Below are 17128 nucleotides of genomic sequence, written 5' to 3' on the forward strand. Positions count from 1 at the left end.
TGCTGGTTCCTACTCCGAGCCCGGCCCCCGCCGAGAAGATCCCTGCACAGTACCCCCATGCCCCTTCCCTCCCACCTCACCGGACTTATCAGCTGGAGGCAGCTGTATTGAAAATCAGATCCGTATCGGCTGATATGCCTTCTTAAATATTGGCTATCAGTGTCAGCCCCAAAAATCTCTATTGGTGTACCACTATTAATAAGGAATGTTCTTAAAATTTACAAGATCCTGGCTGTGCTTAACACAAGGATTTCGTCTACAGAACAGAGTAACGGGATCAATACCCAGTACTCTGTTCTGGTATGGCAGTGAGTGTAAATTGATTTTTTTTTTTTTTTTTTTTTTAACTGACTCCATTTACAGGTCAACTGGAGTACTTCTGATTAATCAAGTGTGGAAGAAATCTGAGAGCCAGTGCCTTCAGTTAACTCTAGTGGACCAAGACCCTGGATATTATGATGACTACAGTTTTTGAGATCAACTTGTTTGTCTTGCAGCCTCTGGTATTGGGATGTCTGGTGGGTTACTTATTACATATTAGCAGTCCCTGTTCGCCTTCTATGATGTTAGTAGACAATGTGGCCTCCTTAAATTCTACCAGTGTTCTTTGAGGCTTTAGTAGTTAGGGCTCAAAAGTTCTGTTATTAAATACTTCAGCTGTTTTTATTTAATCTTCTCCATGTTACCCAAACTGCTGAAATATGCAGTGACAAGGAGGTCTTGATACTTGCATCTAAATCTCCTGCAGTATGTGGACAAGGCTATTCTTTGTCAGAGTGGCCAGTTCCCTCATTAATGCTTTTGGAAAATCTTACCAGCAGTCACAAGCATATAAGGGGTTTTAGCGATCAGTGTCAGTAGAAAATTGTAAAGAACTATTGGTGTCAGGTGTTTAATAACTATAACATTAGGAAAAGCTTGATGGGAATATAGAGGCCATTCTGTCTACCTGCCGTAGCTGTTCCAGCTTGATTCATGTGATCTCTCTAATGCTTTACATTTTTTATGGTTTAAGAGAAGAGAAAAAAAGAAAAGAAAATAGAATTATGCTGCTTTTTTTTTTTTTTTTTTTAAAGTGTTGCTATCCTATCCTATCTGCTCGTGCTCTTTATAGTGGGTGGTGTTCATGATGGAAGCCTGAGGGTGGAGATGCCAGCACAACTCTGCCTGTAGTAGAAAGCTAGGAATGTTTCTCTGAGCTGCTTCATTGCTGCTGCTGCTCTTCTCCCTCTCTTCCACCTTTTTTTCTGAATGGAAGGTTAATGTGATGCTACAGTATTTTACAGTCTTCAGTATTAAATTTTTACACTGTAACACTATAACACTTTACTGACTTCTGTTTCTATAGAAAATAGTGTTTAGTACTTGTGGTATTCTCATGATTTACATGCCCAGTTATACTTATTTTACAATAATATGTTTTTTTCAAAGCTTCCCTTTAAATTCTGACTGGCTTGCACTGCTGGAAAATAGCCATGGTTTCAGATGATCTACCTAACTTAAAAGATATCCACACTTCCTGGTGCTCCTCAACTATGGAAGACTCTGAGGTGGATTTTGACTCTGGACTGGAGGAAGATGACCTGAAACCGGACAGTACAGAAGATTCCACAATCTTTGTAGCTTTTAAAGGAAATATAGATGACAAGGACTTTAAAAAGAAACTAGGTATCATATTGGAGAATGTGCCTGGCCTTTTACACATGGGTAATCTATTTTCTTCTCATTTTTTTTCAACTGCTGTTTCCTTGAAATAGCCATGTATGCAGACAGTTAGTCATATTGTTCTAAATTAAGTTACTCTAGATCAGCGATACTCAGACCAGTGCTCCTTGACTCAGACAAGTCACCTAGAGATGCATATGCTGTTGTAGGGCTCTGGTTAACACTCACTGCTCATGTGGCTGCTGGGCCAGTTAAGACTGGTTGATTGACACCAATTTAGATTGTTACAAAATGTAGCAGGGTTATTTTTTCACAAAATTCTGCATTTACTTGAATCCAGAATTAGGTGTTTTCCCCTATTTAACATTGGGGGAGGGAAAGCCCCTCATCTTCAATTTGAGTATGAGGTGGTGAGGGGGGTCACCAGCTGAGGACCACTGATGTAGTCAATAAAAAAGTACATGTTGGAATCTGCAGTGTTCTGGTAAATTGAAGAACATTGATTAAAACCAAAAGAAGTGAACATCTTCACTTCTTGAACCAGGTTTCTCAAACTAATCTGGATGACATGCCAGTTGGCTTAAACAAGTGGTTCTGAACTAGGGTGACTTGGCACTAGATCTTTTTAAAGGTGCCATGGGGTACCACACAATTTTATTTCTTAAGTGTGCAAACATTTATGCAGGGTTCACAGGGTTAAACCCAGAGATTTCATATAGGAATCCACTGTGTTTCTTGCAAAGGAAGAATTGTTCGTAGTAAAAAATGAGTGAAAGGTAAGAGCTGGCATTTTCTGAGCGATACCTTTAGTCTAAAAAGGTTAAGAACCCCTGACTTCAGCTAATACAGCTTGAAAGCTCTGTTTTGTTCTATGTGGAGTGTAAACTGAAGAGATGCATTGGAAGTAAGGATATATAATACTAGAAAGGCAAGAAGGGAAACTGGAGCACTAGCAAATAGAGATGTTAAAACTAGGAATACATCTCCTGTAGAGGTTTAAAAATGAGTTTCAACCAGGCTGTCAATAGGATAGAAAAATAAAGAAGTATTGATTACTGAAAAAGAAATAGCCAAAGAATTAGTTCTTTGTATCAGAATGTGACAAAGAGGATAAAATAAGACACCCTCAGGAGCAATGTCTGTGAGTAGTAAAGAGGATAAACTGGAAATACTGAGATTACTAAAGCGGCAGGAAGTAAGATACTGGGTAAGGATGGTTATTGCTTTCACAAGAGAGAGGTTTTAAAGAGCAAATAATTAACAAGTGACTTAAGTCTTCAAATATTATGGAAATAGCAAAGTATAGGCCAGATTTTAGAGGCCATCTTTTCCAAAGAGCTTAAAAAATATAGACCTGAAAATGTATATTAGGAACAATTTTTGAGATGGTTTTAATGTACTGTGAAGTAATACATTATGGATAACTCTAACTTAATGTATTCAGTAAAACTTCTGGCTCTCACCTTTTTTTCTGTTTAATTTCTGGTAAGGATAAAGATAGTTGGTGCATTTACAGTATAGTTTAAATATTTGGAAAACTTGCCAAAAATATAAGATATCATGTCTTATGTACGTGCTTTCTGTATTTGGTTGGGATTTAATTATCAACAGAAAGTGAACGTGCTAAATGAAGTTGAGGATATGGTTTTTTCATGCATCCTGCTGAAAGAGCAATGTCAGAGAACTCTCAGTTGGCATTGGTTTTTTAAAAATATTGGTATACAATTTTTAAAAGCATGCATAGAAATGAGAATTATTACAAAAATAAAAGATCAGCATTGACTGTTAAATTTAGCTTCTCTGTGAAGGGAGTCTAGTATATGCCTGTTAAACCTATCTACTATAAATAATCCAACCCTTACAAACTAGTTTACTTGCAAAGAAAAGGTTCAATTTTTAAATAGTTTCACTCAGGTACTCTGACTGTGCTGTAAAGGATTTATCTTGTGAGGTTTTTTGATATAGTTTGTTTTTAAGGGAAATAACAGGTATGGTTTGGCATGTAGAAATTAATATGCAGCTGTGTTTAGACAACTTTGCTCACCTCCAGCTAATGAAATAATTAGATAATTTTGATAGATGGAAACCTGAGATATGTATTTGGCTATGTTCTGTTATGTTAGTTCATTGTTTCTATTTGAAGAATTATTTCATATTGTATTTTTCTTTTAATTAAGAATCCAGCAAGTTAAAATTGCAGAAGGTAGAACCTTGGAACAGTGTACGTGTTACTTTTAACATACCCCGAGAAGCTGCAGAGCGGCTGCGAATTTTGGCTCAGAACAACAACCAGCAGCTTCGTGACTTGGGAATTCTCTCAGTTCAAATTGAAGGTATTTTCACACTTGGTTTCTAAGATGTACTAAAATTGTGAATGTTCTGGAACTAAGGCCCCCTCGACACATTGCAGGTATTATGTGGTTAACTGGTTAATTGCGTAAGTATCTGGAGACCAGTTACACGTTCAAAGTAACTATCACGAAATAAAAAGCTCCAACCAGCTATAAAGATAGATTTAAAAAATGTGTGCTAACTTTATAACTGGTTGATATTGAGCTTTAATTTGCACATGTAGCAGGGTCTTCCCTTTGTCTGGGAGCCCCATTAGCTAATGGGGATTCCAGCTATAGGAGTGCGCTGTGTGCATGACACTCTAGATCTCTAGAGATTGCAGCAGCTGTGATCCCCAGGGTCTGGGGGTTTCTTTCAAACCCCTGAGCCATAGGGACCGAAGCTGCCACAATCCTTAGGGCTCAGGGTTATGGAAAACCCCCGGGGCCAGTTTCCACCCCTGCCCCCAAGGAGTGGGGCCTGAGGTCTGTGGTAATCCACTGGCCCTGGGGGTTTTCCTGCAACCCCAGAGTGTGGGGATTGGCCCTGCGACGATCCTTCAACCCTGGGGATGTGTGAGGCTCCCAGTTGCGGGAGATTGCTTCTCATTGGTGCAGGGGTAGCCTGGGATTGTGCTTCCCCTGTACTGGCAATAAGGTGCAATGGGAACTAATGTGCAATGCCACAGTTGCACCTCCTGCCATGCACCTATGGTGTAGCAGAGGGTGCCATTGTGTGAATTGTTCATTTGATCCCGTTGCACCGTTACCTGCATGTGTAGAGAGGGCCCTAAGCATAGATGGCAATCTTCATGTGCTTGGGAATAGGCTTCAGAACTATCTTCAAATCAACTAGTTTGGAGAAATGCCTGTTAGCTTTTTGTTTTTTTGTTGTGTATTTTATTTAAATACTCGGGTATGGAAACTTTAATAATAATAAACTGATTGAAATTTGAAGTCTTTTGAGTATCTTAAAATTCTAGGAGGTTTTATTCAATGTTACTATCAAAATGTTACTTAGCTAAAAATGATGCATATTAATTTTTCTGCTGCTTGCTGAACCTTGAAATGAGAATTCTTAAAATGAGGATTTCGGTAGATATTTACAAGTAAAATTGCACTCCTGGGTACTGTTTCAAGAATCTCAGGACATGGTATTCAGGGTCTGAACTCTGAGCATATAAATCTTGGGTCATGCAGCTGTTTCTGTTCTTAAAAGATCACAGTCTGTATTGTATACATCGGGGCAGGCAAACTATATGACTCACGGGCCAGATACAGCCTGCCAGCCCAATCTATCCGGCCTGTGGGGCCCCTAAAAAAATTTAGAAAATTTAATATTCATCTGCTCCTGGCTGCCTGTGAAAGATGACAGGAACCAGGGGCAATAGGACCTCGGGGAAACCAACAGCACAAAAGCAAGGCCTGCCCTGCCCCCAGCCCCCTTCCACCCCTGTCACCACAGCTGGAAGCCCCATGCTTAGCAGAGGCTTCTGGCCTGGGCTCCTGAGGCTGTTCCTGCCTTCCTGTGCCCCAGAGGGAAATTCAGTTAAGAATGTGCGGGAGGGAGGAAGCCAAGAGAGGACCATGGGGATTGCCCCAGTCCTTGGGGCCGGGCCAGGCTGGCTCCTACTGAATCCTGCTGTCTAGCAATGCAGCTGGGAGCCATGTGGTGCTGGAGCGGCCAGCAAGCGGCAGAAAAGTGGGGAAATGGCAGGTACAGGTGCCAGGGGAGTGGGTGTGCCAGAGCGCAGGGCCCGTGCCAGTGTCCCGGGGCCAGCACTGGCGGGGCCTGGAGTAGGGCAGTAAGAGTGTGGAGTCTGGCACTAGTTGTGCTGGAGGGGGACAGGGGTCCCATGCTCCTGCTGCCCTGCTCTGGGCCCTGCTACTGCTGGCCCTGGGACAATGGCCCGGGCATCGTGCTCCCACCCAGGTATCGCTGTGCTCTTCCACATCCACTCACTGTCCCTTTCCCCTCCTTGTAGCTGCTATTTTCCTGCTGGCTGCTGGATGCTCCAGGTACTGAGGCCAGGAGCGGGGGGGGGGGGGGGGGGCAGAAGAGAGAGAGAGAGTGTGTGGGGTGAGTCCCACATACATGCCCACCATATACATGCACCCACACACCCCCTCACACTGCCATACATGCAGACCCCCACACCCCCTCATACACCCCAGCTTCCTTGCCCCACACCTCTACACCCCCAAAGACACGCCTACAGCTCTGCACAAACCTACACCTACCCCCCACAGTGTACAAGAGTAAGACTTCATTTTAAGCTATTGTGCAGTCGCTTCTATGTACACTACACAAACACAAGTAAACCAGGACACTTAAAAAAAAAATCAATTAATGAATGTTTTAGATGTTCACTTTTTAGAATATAATTTGGTATTTTTCTGGTTCCTAGATGGCAAAACCCCTTGCTGAAAGGAGTACCTCCAGGGGTAACGGGAGGGGTTTCTGGTGGCAAAGGTCAGGGGTTAGGGGGCTGGACTACCCAGGCGGCCCTACAAGATGGTGACTAGGGGGTGGGGCACCTGTCAAGGGACAGGGCTACTACCCATGCAGCCCTTGACAGCATGGCAAAACTCAGTAAGTGGCCCTTTGTCCAAAAGAATTGCCTGCCCCTGGTATACATGGTAATGGAAAGGGCAGGGCAGTGGGTTACATAACTGCTCTTTGTTTAGAAGCCCGCACAACAGGTCAGAGCTTAGTGTCAGGGCTGGTAGTTTGTCTTTTTAATGCCACTTTGCAGGAGAGAAAAAGGAAATGATTTGCAAATGCGTACCATTTGGCATTACTGATGTGTGTTCCTTTTAGGTGAAGGTGCTATCAACTTGGCTTTAGCTCAAAGTAGAAGTCAAGATGTCAGGATTAATGGGCCCATGGGGGCAGGCAATTCAGTGCGAATAGAGACTGGATTTCCCATGCAAGGTGGCCAAGGTAAGTTTTACTTAGTAATTTAACACCATGATTTGAAATAGATTACTGATCATGTAACCTCACTTATCCTAGCAGCATTTGCAAGCATAGATTTAACTTCCATACAATCAGTATGCATTTCCTATGGTGTCAGTGTGCTGTTCCCTGTAAGGTATGCCAGTTGCATATACCTAGATGCTTTGCTTTTCTCAAATATTTATAGGAAACAAAATCGCTTTGAATACAGAATAGAAAGGAGCAAAGTAATATTCTTGCATGCTGTTATAACTCCTATTTTCTACAGTTCTCCCAATTTAGGACATCTTGACATTTTTTGAGGTGTCTAATCCAGTGTTTCTCAACCTTTTAAGTAGCAAGTACTCCCTAACTTCTGAAAATTTTAATAAGTACCCAACACTTAATTTTCCAGAGGATTTTATATTTACAGACTAATGTGTGCTATATGTTGGAAGAAGGGCTGTGTATATAAGGCCATGATATGACAGATGTCTGATCTGGTGTGGGTAGGGTTGCCACCTTTTGCACCAGGGGTGCACAACTCAAGTATGTACCTGGGCTAGAAGTGATGTTGCCCAAAGCTAGGAGGGCTGAACCCAGTGCTGTGCAAAGTGCGGCACGCCAAATGATTACTGAAGAATTTTAATGCATGGTGCATCAATTTTTTTGCCACAGTTTGAGGAAAAGAGGGCAAGAGAGAGCGCGAGTGTTGGGTTACTTGTGTACCCTCTGCCTGTGTCTTGTGTACCCTCAGGGGTACGTGTACTACAGGTTGAGAAACTATGGTCTAATCCATCCTTTGTGTGAAACTAGGATCAAATAGCTAAACTATATCCTGGGGGATGTTTATTTATCCTAGGCATTTTCAACCAGGGTGTCACGAGAACCTCCCAGGGGTGCTGCAGTGCTAGCAGCACCACCACTGCCATGTTAGACTTGAACTGAGAAGTGGCTGCAAGGCCATTTTTCAGAAGGCACATTCAAGCCAAACATGCAAGAGCTGCAAGAGAACAGTATGCCTGCCTGCATCATGTAATGTGGAGGCTTTTGGGACAGTTCCACCTGCCCCACACACCTCTGTTTCCAGAAGATACTATGCAAGGTCAGACTGAGAAGGGCTGTGGGCAAGAGCATCCGTGTCTGCCACAGTTACTTTCATGATCTGGCTCTGAAGGAGGCATATAGCACAGATCCACCTGGCCACAGTAGTGGCAGTGACTGCTGCAACATCCCCTCGGCTAGCCTCCTCCCTGCTCCTGGGCCTTGTGGATCACTTTTCCTTATCCCTTGTCCCTCTCCCTTCATAAGTGCTCCGTGCACGCTATTGTGCACAGCCCAGTAGCTTTTTTATGGTGGCTTGGCATTCTGCTCAGACTGTCCCTTAGTCCAATATATTCATATGAATAATATATTAATACTAGAATTATAATGTTTACTTTATAATATTAATGTTATTAGTTTTTAATAAGGTGCTTTTACATTCTGAAAAGTTTTGGGAGGGGTGCCTTGAGTCTAAAAAGGTTAAGAACCACTGGCTTAACCTGTTCTTAAAAACATTCAGTCCTGGAGGATGCACAGTTTCCTTCAGTAATCTATTCCAGTGTTAAACGATACTTGGAGCAGTGATTGATTTTCAGCCAGGGTGCCGCAGCACCCTGAGTTGCCTGAGTACCTTTTAAGAGTGTCACAGCATTCCATGTAGTGTTTAGCACTTCAGGGCGTGCAAACATGATTCGTAAGATAAGCCCAGATGCTTCAAAAAGGAACCCATACTGTGAAAAACATTCTAATGTGATGTGATGTTTCTGAGGTCTTTGCAACCGATGATTTGCCCTGCTATTTTTTCTGTAGTCAAAAAATAAGTAAAAACTAAACGCTGGCATTTTCAGAGGCATGCCTTGAGTCTAAAAAGGTTGAGAGCCACTGCCTTGGAGTTAGTTTCCTTACACTTAATCTACATCTGCACTGTTGCATTTTTAAACCAATTGCTGCTCTGTCATATCCAGTGGGGATGGGATAAAACTTTATTACCTCTTTTTTTAGAAAACTTTTGTGTGTTCAAAGACTGTTACATTTTCCCTTTGGCCTTTTTTTTGGATTGAACTAATCTTTTTTTTAAGCTTTCCTCATAAGTAACTTTCTTGACCACTGTTACTCTCCTCTGAACTACCTCCAGTTAGTCCATGTCACTTTTTAAGTGTAATGCCCAAAATTAGACACAGAACTCTTGCTGAGGCTTTACTGTTGCTGTGTGGAAATGAAGGATTACTTCTTTTCTTACATATGATACTCATGTTTATACACCCTGGTATAATGTTTGCTGTTTTCACAACTGTATTGTTACTTCATGTTCAGTTTGTGATCTATTATGACTTCGAGATTCTTCTCTGCACAACTGTTGCCTAGCCTTTCGTTCTCTATCTTATATTTGTACAATTCCTACCTAAGTATAGTATTTTGCAGTGGTCTTCACTGAATTATATCCTATTTTATTTCAGAACATTTCTCCTAAATATTTTGAATTCTAACCTGGTCTTCCAAAGTTCATGCAACCTTTGCCAATTTGACATCCGTGTGCAAATTTTAGAAGTGTACACTCTACTATGTATAATCTGTAGGTCCTGAATGTTGATCTTGTTTTTGCTACTGAGTTGAAATGTCACCTTGAACAAGTTGTTTTTTCTCTCCCTTTTCTACTTGTAATAAGAACTGTGGTTTACTGAATCAGACCATAGGTCTATCTTGCCCAGGATCCTGTGTCACACAGTAATGGAGAGTGGATGCTGAAAAGGAGAGTGAACAGGGTATGATCAGGGATATTTTCCTCTGTGCCTCTCACTTGCAATCTCCAGCATTTAAGGTCTAGGACAGGGATCAACAATGTTTTTGGGTAGAGTGCCAAAAACACCTCAATCTTAACTTGTAAGATCCTGGTGTGCCAGAGGTGGATGGCGGGGCAATCGCAAGGGGCCTGATCCTTGTTGTGGCAGTACAGCCTCAGCCGATTTTCTGCTGTCTGCCTGGAGGTATACATGAATCCACTGCTAGCAACGAGCTGGGATGGGGCTCCACAGACCTTGGTGCAGCAGCTTGCAGCTTCCCCACTGCCTGCTCATTGCTGGCAGCCGAGGCTGCAGTGCCACAACAGAGATCGGGCCCCTCGTAGCTCCTTTGCCATCTGTCCTGAGGCTTGCGTGCCAAGCAAAATCCCTTTGCATGCCATGCAGTGGCAAGCATGCTGGGGGTTGCTGACCTGTGGTCTAGGAAGATCTGATTCAGAGGCTGTACCCTTAAGTTCTCTACTCAATAGCTACTGATGCAACTTTTCCCCCAAGAATTTGTCCAATCCCTTTTTTGAATTTGGTTAAACTCTAATGAGTTCCTCACTTTATTTATACACTGTGTGAAAAAACTCCCTTTCGTTAGTTTTAAACTTACTACCTGCTAGTTTCATTTTGTGTGACCTCTTGTTCTTGTACTGTGAGATATATTGCCTCTATATTTTTATATATAATACAGAGGCAACATATATGAATGTCACAAAGTGTGTTATAATGCCCAATGCTTTTACAGCTTTTAAAATGGTAAAATATGCTATCAGTTATTTGATTAGATATTGCCAAAATTGGTGGTAAAATTTTTAAGTATCTTCTAAGCAAAAATCATTGCTTTTGTTGTAACTAATTATTGATTTGTCTTTTTTAAAAGATAAAGTAATGACAGCATTTAGGGGAAAGGTGTCTTTGTTTATCCTTTAATTTAAAATTTGCAGAGGAAGAAATGACTTGTCACCAGAAGCAATAAGATATACATAATATGTCCATGAGTCAATAATTCAGTTTTTGTGAATTTTTTCTATTGATTTAGTATCATAGCAAGAGGTCAACGTTTGCTTTAGATGTTTTATTTCAATTTTACATCCTAATGTAAACTGATTTGTAGAGGTGCACTGATACATCAGTCCCATATCGCAGGGGTTGTTAACTGGGGGTACGTGTGCCCCTGGGGGTACTTGGGAAGGCCCCAGGGGGCATGCGGTGGTGGTGCAGAGAAGCGGGGGTGCTTGGGAAGTAGTGACACGGGGGGCGGGGCTGCCACTACCATCCATAACTCCGTGTTGCAACTGTATGCCATTTCCCCATGCCCAGGTATCCCTGCTTCTCTGCACTGCTAGCTTTGCGTCTGGCCGGCTGGGGGGGAGAGGGATGTTGCCGACGGCCAGCTGGACGCGAAGCCAGCAGTGTAGAGAAGTGGGGATACCTGGGAAGCAGCAGCGCGGGGGGTGGGGCCGCTGCCATCTATCACTCCATACCACTGCCGCCGAGCACTGTGCTCTGCTTTCCTGCACCCAAGTATTCCCTCTTCTCTGCACCTCCGGCTTTGCGTCTGGCCGGCCATCAGCACCCCCTCCTGCCCCCGGTACACAGTGACGGTGCAGGAAGCTCACACATGGCGGCTACCCCCACTGCCATGTATATACTCAATGCTGCTGCCCCTGTGCACTGGTGGGGAGGGAGTGCTGACAGATGGCTGGATGCGAAGCTGGTGACACGGAGAAGTCGGGATATTTGGGTGCGGGAAAGCGGTGCCCGGCGGCAACACGGAGTGTATAGATGATGGTGGCAGCCACATGTGAGCTCCCCGTGCCATCAGCTCCGCATCTGGTCAGCTGTGAGCACCCCTCCCCACTGATCTGTGTCCAGAAGGGGCACCCACCAGAAAGGGTACCCTGGTTAAAAAAGGTTGAAAACCCCTGCCATATCAGATCGACACCATTATAGGGGAAAATTGACATTATCGGAAATTGGCTTTTTTTTGCCCAATTTGACCGATAATGTGACCAGTAAATGTCCCATGCATGTGCAGCATGCACGTGGCCAGGAGCGCCGCCTGGCTGCTTGGAGAGCAGCATTGGCTTGTAAGTCAGTTGTGGCAGGGAAGGGGCATGGGGGCCAGATAGAGGCTCTGTGGTTGGGTAGGGAGTGGGACAGGGGCAGGTACTGCTCAGCCGGGGTGGGGTGTGGGACAGAGCAATGAGCAGTTTGTCAGGGGAGGCGTGGGGGGGTTGCTTCCACTGCTCTGTGCACCCCAAGAGGGCATGGGGGGGTGCCCCTGGATCTGTGCATAGGGTGTGATGGTGCGAGCTTCCACTGGGGGCTGTGCTGGGCTGTTACTGGCAGGGGTGTGGGGCCAGGGGCTGTGATCAGGGCGGGCAGCAGTGCTGGGATGTGGGCTACAACAAACTTTGGGTTGGCCGCAGCTCCCTCCCTGTAGACCCCTCCCAGTGCTGCCACTGCCTGCCTTAAGCACATTTCCCAGCCTAATATCCCTGCCAGCAAGAGCCTGGCGCAGCCCCCAGCCATAGCCTGCAGCGGCAGCCCACCCCACTGTACGTGCAGATCTGGGTGCACATGCCCCCCATGTCCTCAGGGCATGCAGCAGTGGAAGCCACTCCGCTCCCTCTCCCCACCCGACTTCTCCCCTGATGAACTGGTCACAGCTTTGTCCCGCATCCCACTGCAGCTGAGCAGTGCCTGCCCCTGCCCAACTCCCTTCCTCACCGTGGAGGCCTTGATCTGCCTTCCTTCATGTTGTTCTCCCCCCCCCCCCCCCAAAAAAAAAAAAAAAAAAATCTCTATTGGTGCACCTTTACTGGTTTGGAGTTAGCATTTTGGAGCCTACCAGAAACCATCTTGCTGTGGAAAGTAATAAGACACTTGCATATGGTTTACATAATTGCATTAGAAAACTATAAACTTCTTCCTAGTAAAATGTCAGTTTGGTGATTATAATCATAAAGCTGTAGAGAAGTAGGGCTAGAAGGAACCTCCAGAGGTCATGTAGTCCAACACCCTGCCTGAGGCAGGATCGTCCCTATTCGAACTACCCCATACAATCATAAACTAAACTCTGTTTAAGAATACCTTCAACCCTGACAAAACATATATTTAACACCCTGGCCTGCTGCTGGTAAAGCAGGGGAACTGTGACAGCCAATATCCTTGCTTCTATAAAAAGTTGTCAATGTACTCAAGAGATTCTGGGTAGAGGGCCACGTCCCTTGCTACAGAGGAAGGCAAAAAAACTCAATAGTCCATACTATCTGACCATGGGGTAAAATTCCTTCCTGACCCCAGACATGGTGATTGATCTGACCCTGATCAGAGGGGAAAGACCCTCTAGCTAGGAACCTTCTGCTTTGCTCTGGGCAGGAGAATTGGCACATGCCAGTTGAAGTCCCCAGCCTGAGCTGTAGCCAACACCCAATGCCTCCAGGGAAGCTTAAAAATACCATGACATGCATAGCAGAAAAAACTGTGGTGGGGGGGAGAGTAGCCAGCAAGCCCAGAAGCATGGGAAATCGCTATGGTAGAAAATCAGCTTAGCTGCACCTAGATCATCCTCGACTGGTGGCTGTCCAACCACTTCTTGAACACCTCCAGTGATGAGGAGTCCACAACTTCCCTAGGCAGTCTATTCCACTGCCTTGTTGTTCTAAGTGAAGAAGTTTTTCTGGTTGTCCATTGTAAACTTTCATTGCTACAACTTCAAGCTACTGGTCTGCATCTTCCTTTCTGCAGCAAGAGGGAAAAGGTGCTTTCCCTCCTCTTTATGGCAGCCCTTCAACTATTTGAAAATTGCTGTTCATGTCTCCTCTTTAAGCACCTTTGCCACAAGCTGAACATAGCTCCTCCAGTCTCTCATTTGACCTGCCTTCCAAGCCCACCCTTGATCATCTTTGTTGCCCACCTCTGGACCTTCTCTAACTTCTCTACATCCCTTTTAAAATGTGGGGCCTAAAACTGCACACAGTATTCCAGGTGAGGCCTAACTAGTGCCGAGTAGAGAGGCACTATCACCTCCCATGTCTTGCACCTAACACTTCTATTAAAGCAGCCCAAAATCTTTTATGAGGCTTCATCACACTTCAGGCTCATATTGAGTCTGTGGTCTACCAAGACTTCAAAGTCATAGATTCATAGATGTAGGGTTGGAAGGGACTTAAGTAGATCATCAAGTCTGGGCAGGAGAGAATACTGGGCTCATATGACCCCAGCTAGGTAATTGTCAAGCCTCCTTTTAAAGACCCCCAAGGTAGGAGCCAGCACCACTTCCCTTGGAAGTTGGTTCCAGATCCTAGCTGCCCTGACTGTGAAATAGTATCTTCTAATGTCCAGCCTGAACCTACTCTCAAGCAACTTATGGCTGTTATTCCTGGTTACTCCGGGAGGTGTATGGGTGAACAGGGTCTCTCCCATTCCCTGCTGGTCCCCCCGATAAGTTTGTAGATGGCCACCAGGTCCCCTCTCAGCCTTCTCTTGTGAAGGATGAACAGGTTCAGGTCCTGTAGCCTCTCCTCATAGGGTCTGCCCTGCTGTCCCTGGATCATGTGAATGGCCCTCCTCTGGACACTTTCGATGCTGGCCACATCTCTCCTAAAGTGCAGCGCCCAGAACTGGATGCAGCACTCCAACTAACCAGTGTTGCATGGATGGGGAGGATCACCTCCTTGGCCCTGCTTGTGATGCATCTGTGGATACATGACAAGGTGGGGTTGGCTTTACTGACTGTGTCTCATGTTGGCGGCCCATGCTTATTTTGGAATCGATAATGACTCCAAGATCTCTTTCTGCCACTGTGCTTTTGAGAAGGGAGTTTCCCAACGTATAGGTATGCTGCTGGTTCTTACTGTCCAAGTGCAGTAATCTGCACTTGTCAGTATTAAATCCCATCCTATTCTCATTCGCCCACCCCTGTAACCTGTCCAGGTCCAGCTGTATCCTGTCCCTCCCTTCTAGTGTGCCCACCTTGCCCCAGATCTTGGTGTCATCAGCAAATTTGAACAGGGTGCTTTTCACCCCCTCGTCCAAGTCGCTAATAAAGAGATTAAACAGCGCGGGCCCAAGGACCGAGCCCTAAGGGACCCCACTGCCCACATCCCTCCAGGTCGAATATGACCCGTCCACCATCGCTCTGGGTGTGGTCCCTCAGCCAATTTACGACCCATCTGACTGTAGGCATCAATGCCACAGTTGTCTAGCGAAAAGTCCTTTTTCAGAGAACTGCCATCCAGTCAGGTGTCACCCATTTTTTATTTGTGTTTTTGATTATTCCTCCTGAGGTGTAGCACCTTGCATTTGTCCACATTACACTTCATCCTGTTAGCTTCAGCCCAACTTTCCAATCTGTTGAGATCCTTCCAAATTGTGCTCCCATTCTCCAGTGTGTTCAGAATCCTTCCCAGTTTTGTGTTGTTTGCAGATGACTTGTTCAAGAAGCTTTCTACGCCAGCATCCAAATTGTTAATAAACACGTTGAACAGCACAGGGCCCAGGACAGACCTTGAAAACCTCCTGCCATTCTGATGTGGACCCATTAATTACCCTTTTCTTGTTCCTATTGAGTCAGTTTTCTCTTCACCTTACAGTAGTTTTGTCCAGCCCACGTTTCTCCAATTTACGTATGAGAAGGCCTTGTGGGACCTTGTCAAAAGCCTTGCTGAAGTCCAGATACACTATATCCACAGCATTCCCTTCATCCATCCAGGTAGTTACTTTGTCAAAGAAGGAGATCAGGTTTGTTTGACATGATTTGTTTTTCATAAATCCATGCTTGCTGCTTGCAATCAGCCTTTCCTCCTCTAGATACTTGCAAGTGGTCTTCCTTAGGATATGCTTCAGCAACTTTCCAGGTATTGAGGTGGGGCTTACCGCTCTGTAGTTCTCCCAGTCCTCCTCCTTGCCTTTTTTTAAAGAGGGGCACTACCTTGGCCCTGTTCTAGTCTTCTGGTACTTGGCCTACCTCCCATGATTTCATTGCCAAGGGCTCTGAGAGATCCTCTCAGTTCCTTCAGGACCCTGGGATGAAGCTCACTGGGCCTGCTGACTTAAATTCATTCAGACTCAACAAAAGCTCTCTGACCATCTCTTGTTATCTCCTCCCTCAGCTTGCCCCCTTTTTTATCCAGATAATTAATATTAGGTTTCTGGCTGCAGCTTAATTTTTTTTGTGAAGACTGAGGTAAAGTAGCTGTTGAGTAGCTCTGCCTTCTTTGTATCTTCAGTTAGGTGTTCTCACTGGCTTTTTAACAGAGGACCCGCAGCTTCCTTAGTCCTTTTTTTCTGGCCACCATACTTATAGAATCTCTTCTTGTTGTTCTTAAACTGCTTTCCTAGGTGCAGCTTGTTTTTTTTTTGTTTTGTTTTGTTTTTGTTTTTGTTTTTTTTACCCTTTGCCTTCCTGATTTTGTCCCTGAAGGTTCTTGCTATTTCCTGATGTTCATCCTTGGTGACCTGTCCATTCTTCTGTTGCTTTTATGTTTTCCTTTTGCATTTGAGGCATTTTAGAAGCTTCTTGTGCAGACACATTGGTCTCGCCATTCTTTTTGTGCTACTGTCATGTCAGGACAGTTTCTTATTGGGTTTTCACAACATGCATCAGTTGCTTCACCAATAGCCCCACACAACAACTACACAGCCCTCACACCATTGATGGATCAAACATTTGCATCCTCCGCACCGAGGACAGTTAAGGAACAGCCGCCCCCGCCAAGGAAGCAATGAAGGGTAATTGTTGTGGGAGACTCCCTGCTGTGGGGAACAGTAGGTGCCGTTTGTCATTCAGACCCCTTTGCTCGGGAGGTCTACTGCCTTCCAGCAGCCAGGATCTGAGATGTAATGGTGAGGATTTCAAAGCTGGTCCGCCCTACAGACCATTACCCTATTCTCCTTGTCCATGTGGGTACCAACGACATGACGAGACACAACCGCAGGAGAATCATGAACAACTACAAGACCATGGGGGTGAAGCTTAAAGAACTAGGAGCACAAGTGATCTGCTCAATCCTCCCAGTTAGAGACTGGTTGTCGGAGGGAGGAATGCATTGGAGGAAGTCAACCAAAAGCTTTGGAGATGGTGTCACTGTGTTGGTTTTGGGTTCCTTGACCTTAGCATGCAGTTCAATGGCACTGGTCTGCATGCAAGAGATGGTATTCACCTCACGGGCAGAGGAAAGAAGCTCTTCTCTTCGAGAATCACTGACTTGCTGAGGAGGGCTTTAAACTAGGCATGTCTGGGGGAGTGAGGGTGGATTCCACTGCTGTACACAAATCCTCTAGCCAGGACCCATGGGAGGGCATTCATGTAGGGGACATCCAGATGAGTACCAGCATCGTGAGACACTGGCAGAGTG

General features: G+C 44.9%; 1 protein-coding gene across 2 annotated transcripts in view; it reads left to right on the forward strand.

Annotated features, from left to right (window-relative positions):
* NCOA6 (nuclear receptor coactivator 6) overlaps positions 1 to 17128 on the forward strand; it is an 88985-nt gene that overhangs the window by 16196 nt on the left and 55661 nt on the right. For both annotated transcript variants that reach the window (XM_059733242.1, XM_059733241.1), the window contains exons 3-6: positions 364 to 518; positions 1432 to 1707; positions 3843 to 3998; positions 6817 to 6939. In XM_059733242.1, coding sequence (XP_059589225.1) covers positions 1476 to 1707; positions 3843 to 3998; positions 6817 to 6939 — 511 coding nt within the window. In that variant the 5' untranslated portion in view covers positions 364 to 518; positions 1432 to 1475. The remainder of the gene's footprint in view (positions 1 to 363; positions 519 to 1431; positions 1708 to 3842; positions 3999 to 6816; positions 6940 to 17128) is intronic.

Source organism: Alligator mississippiensis, chromosome 9 (assembly GCF_030867095.1).
Source record: "Alligator mississippiensis isolate rAllMis1 chromosome 9, rAllMis1, whole genome shotgun sequence".
Taxonomy (NCBI): domain Eukaryota; kingdom Metazoa; phylum Chordata; order Crocodylia; family Alligatoridae; genus Alligator; species Alligator mississippiensis.